The sequence below is a fragment of the Dioscorea cayenensis genome, chromosome 2, assembly GCF_009730915.1.
Source record: "Dioscorea cayenensis subsp. rotundata cultivar TDr96_F1 chromosome 2, TDr96_F1_v2_PseudoChromosome.rev07_lg8_w22 25.fasta, whole genome shotgun sequence".
NCBI lineage: Eukaryota > Viridiplantae > Streptophyta > Magnoliopsida > Dioscoreales > Dioscoreaceae > Dioscorea > Dioscorea cayenensis.
In genome coordinates, this window is record NC_052472.1 from 22,043,654 (window position 1) to 22,048,441 (window position 4,788).

Here is a 4,788-nt window from a genome sequence, read left to right on the forward strand (position 1 = left end):
TTATTAATTGATGTGGTAATCTTTGTTGATGCAAGACTTATTATAATTAAGAAGGTGAAGATAATTAATCAAGATATTAATTTAATTCTTTAGATCATACAAGCAGTTAGACAAGTAGGAGATGCATTTCTGCTTGCCTACCTTAACAATCTTACAATTAAAAATGCATGGTCACTTTCATTAGATTTTCAATTCAACTTTATTTGCTTAGATTTCAAGTGCATTTGTCGGATTCTTAATTTTTCATATGAATAATTTGACACAAACATAATGGACCATTGAACTACCAAATACCAACCAAGAAACCCAAAGCATCAATCAGATCAAACATAACCTACACAAAAACATTACCTTAACATTAAAATTAACTAATTCCCTCAAATCATTATATCAATTCAACGCAGAAATCAAATCCAATACATAAACATTTATTCAGAAATCCATAATACAACATTTTGCTTATGAAAGAGACCAAAGATTAATTACATAATCCAAGAATCTCTCCACACTTTATATATATATATAAATTCTTCATAAAATGCTTAACAATAACAATAATAATAATATAATTAATAGATAAAAACTTAGAAATTAAGTATCAGTAATAATAATAATAATAAACCTCATAGTTGATCATCAACCAAGTCTTCTCTCTTCTCATATCTACAATGGCACCATTAGAAAGAGATCATCACTAAGCTGAACCACTTTGCTTAATTAATTAACTCTCCTTAGATCTTCAACAATGGCTGAAAGGTCCCTATGGTGCACGTTGACACGTAAACCATACTTCATGAACAAAGTGAGTGACATCTTTTGCTCAACACGGTGGCCGGCGGCCACCGTAAGCCGATGCCGGAGAAGCACACCTGCCGCGATTGACTTCATCTGCAAATAAGCAAGATCTTTACCCAAACAAATCCTTGGACCAGCATTAAAAGCTACAAACTTAAAAGAATCATGCTGTGTAAATCTCTTCCCATCTCCGGTGAGCCACCTTTCCGGCCGGAATTCCAAACAATCTTCACCCCAAACAGTCTTCATCCGGCCAGCCGAGTAAATAGAGTAAGTAATCGCAGACCCTGCCGGAACAAAAGTCCCGTCGGGCAAAACATCATCGGAAACAACATGTTTAGAGTCCTCCGGCACCGAAGGATAAAGCCGAAGAGTCTCCGACAAAGCTGCTTTAAGATAAACAAGCCTATCGATCTCTTCGAACTCTAATGGACCTTGAAGCCATTTATCGACATCACAACCTCTAGTTTCTTTAAGAACGGAACAAACCTCTTCGAGGATTTTCCGTTCGACGTTTGGATTGTTAGAGACGAGCCAGAAGAACCAGCTGAGTGCAACGGAGGATGTGTCACGGCCGGCGAGGATGAAGTTTAGAGCTACTTGTTGGAGAAAAGCGTCAGTGTAGTTACCTTTGCGCATGAAACGGGATAAAAGATCATCGTGAGAGTGAGAATGGAGTTCGAGTTTCCGAGCTTTGATGACGGCGGAGAGATACTCGTCGACGTGAGCAACGCTGCGGCTGAGCGTTGACTCCATGCCAAGCCGGAGCCACTTCTTGATCCGCCACAAGACTTCCGGGAAGATAAACCGGTGAAGACTAGCTTCAGTAGCACGGTCAAACGCGGTGGCGAATGCGTTTTCCGGCAAGCCAGGGGCTAACGTCTCAGGATCCCTGCCGAAAGCCAAGCCGCAAATGTTGTCGAAGGTGAGACGGAGAAGAAGATCTTGGAGGTCAACGGCGGCGGCGCCGCCACCGTCTTCGGTTTGTTTGAGAATAGGAAGGAGTCTGAGCTGAATGGCACGTGAAACCCAACGAGACATAGCTTGACGAAGAGTACGAGTTGTGAACTCAAGCGCCGCAGTCTTGCGTTGTAACAACCAAGTCTCACCGTCGGAGTTGAAGATCCCGTCTCCGAGGAGGTCTTGGAAGACGGCGTGCCATGTTGGACCTTTGGGATAGTTATCGAACTTGGTCTTTAACACGTGTTCCAAGTTTTTTGGGTCGCAAGTGACAGTGACAAGTCCTTGCCGGCGGGCGAGGAACGGCACGGCGGCGATGCATGTTTGGTAAGTGCCGCCGGTGATGGTGAGGTTGTCGGAGATCCATTCATGCATGTTGTCGGAGTGTTGGATTAAGCCGGGGAGACTTCCGACGAGTGGCCAAACACGTGGGCCTTTCATGTTCAAGACTAAACGTTTGAACCATATCATGTACGTAGCTAGAACTGCCAACACCATTAACATAGTGTTGAGCTCCATGAATTGATGTTAATAGTGAAGAAGAAGAAGAAGAAGAAGAAGAAGAAGAAGAGGAGTGAATAAAATAATGAGAGAAAAAAAAAGGAGATCGAGGAGAGTTAATGGGATCACAAGAAGGAGAAGAAGAAGGAGGTGAAGTTTTATAGTAGGGAAGAAACAAAGTGGGCAATTAATATGCCAGACTGGTTTTGCTTTAGTTCTCACTTCTCACCAGCTACCACCACCTTACATATATACTACTAGTTAGTACTACATTAACAAAACACAGAGTAAGGAGTAAGGGTAAGCATAATTAGAAAAGATTAAGAACTAGTTTGGAAAGGGTTAGACTTGAGAGAGTGGATGAAAGAAGGGGTATTAAATGCCGGCAGAGGTCGCTGTGAGAGAAGTTAATGGAGAGAAAGAAAAGAGTGACAGATGGAGAGAAGGATTAAAAAGTGAAGGTGAGGAACATGGGGAAAGAGAAGAGAAAGGGAGGATTAAAGATGAGCATTTAATGGAGGAGAAATGAGATATAAATGGGAATTAGATTGGAAAGAGAAGAAGATGAAACTGGCCAACTGTTTACTGATATTTGGGTGTATGATTTGAATTGTGGGATGAAGTTTGAGGAAATTATAGGATTTGCATTGTTTTGGGGAGTTGAGATGGAGACTGGGATTTATTGGGTGTGATAGTTTGAGAGTGGGTGACCGGCCTTTTTTGTTACTTGTTTAGTCTTTTATTTTATTTATTTTATTGTTTTTTTTTTATTTTTGGTTTGGGATATTTTGAGGTTGTTTAGTTTTGGAAATTATTATTTGAATGGGTTTGGTTTGATTTGGGTTTTTTGATTGATGTTATTTTTTTAAAAAATTTAGAAAACAAAAATAAAGTAGCATTTATTTATATTGATTTATTTTTGTATTGCAATTCTCAGTTGCGTGCACATCTCTGATTAACATGGTCATGTTATTTTTCACACCGCTGGTACTTTCCACCATTTCTCCAGTTTGAATTTCATTCAATTCATAAATATGTGCAGTCCTATCTTCGACTGAGACCATGCGACCGGTCTCATCAATTTGAAAATTTATATAAAAGTTGACCATGTTGCATTTGTTCATGAAAAACTTATTTTTGTAGTATTTGTATTATAAATTAACTATTAATGAGTTCAATTTTCAAATAAATAGTGACTAATATGCTCTTAGTATGTAAGGCGTCATGTTATTGTAAAAAAAATAAATAAAATAAATTTAGGTAAAAATTATGCAAAATATTTATTTAGAAACTCCGCCAAACAAAAAAGGTGCTTAATTTATTAAAAAAATTAGAATTAAAAAAAAATTCATAGTCAATCTAGAAGGGTTAGATTCTCTCTATGGCCCTCTCAATACCTTGTGCTTAGTATTAGTCAAATTTTAATTGGTCAAAAACATAAAAATAAATAAATGATATACATTTTTGTTTTTTCAAAAAGTCAGATTTTATGTTGTTTAACAACTCCCTTCATTTGTTATTAGTTATTATATTTAACTTTCTTTCTTCACTCCAAAGCAAACACACATTCAAATAGCTCATCACTTAAAATATAGTATGTATCCTATAAAAGATCAACATATATATTTAAGCTTAAAGCTTGTTTTGTTTGGAAACAGTGACAGAACCAGAACTCGATCGTAGGAGTTAAAACCTAAAAATAAAATATAAAAAAATAAAAAATAATATAATAATATAATAAAATAATTATTTTAAATGAAGACTAATGTATTAATATAATAAAATTTCGAATACACATTAAAAAACACAGAGTATAATTTAAATTTTTATTGTTATCTATAACAAATATATAAAATTTTCAATAATTCACCTAATAAAAAAAATACATCTCCAATTTGTACTTTTTAAAAATATATATGCATATATGTTATAATATATTTGTTGTGCCTCATGATTAATTTCATTTTTTTTTAAATTACTAAATTTTTATATAAGATTTTTTTAAAAAAAAATAAAATATGAAAAAAACACATGCACCAAAGAGGATTTGAACTTGGGTGAGTTAAAAAATCACATGCTTTTATGAGTAGCACACTAATCACTCAAGCACAACTCCATTACACAATTTTAAATACCAAAATAGTTTATTTTACATTAGTTTAAGAATAGAAAAAAATTGATACCATCAAATCTTTATAGTGCCTGAAAAAGTAGTGTCTCCGGTGCCGAGAGGGGCTTCAACCCCCTGCTAGCCCGCTTTGGTTCCGCCCATGATTGGAAATGAGTCTAAAAATATTATAATTTATTAAATTATATAAAATATACATATAGGTTTACAAATGCCTTTCCATTGGTGTGTCCAGTCTGGTGGAAAAGAAGAATGGTTGGAGACCATATTAAGACCTGGACCTGACACTTTGACAATATAACTGTAGTAGTTTTTTCTAACTCTTTCCATGTGAAATTGGGTCCACATATTTATTTATTTATTTATTTTTGTATTTTAATTATCCCTCCACAGAGCCAGGAATT

The 4,788-nt window shown here is 35.7% G+C and overlaps 1 protein-coding gene across 1 annotated transcript; it reads right to left on the reverse strand.

Annotated features, from left to right (window-relative positions):
- Positions 1–409: 409 nt before the first annotated feature.
- On the reverse strand, positions 410–2,485 carry LOC120278485 (cytochrome P450 86A2-like). Its single transcript, XM_039285276.1, has one exon. It carries the CDS (start codon positions 2,272–2,274, stop codon positions 718–720), a length of 1,557 nt encoding a protein of 518 aa, XP_039141210.1. The 5' UTR covers positions 2,275–2,485; the 3' UTR covers positions 410–717.
- Positions 2,486–4,788: the final 2,303 nt, after the last annotated feature.

What these genes read in the sequence shown, in the direction of transcription:
- LOC120278485 (XM_039285276.1), bottom strand. Translation starts at nt 2,274, where the DNA reads ATGGAGCTCAACACTATGTTAATGGTGTTGGCAGTTCTAGCTACGTAC.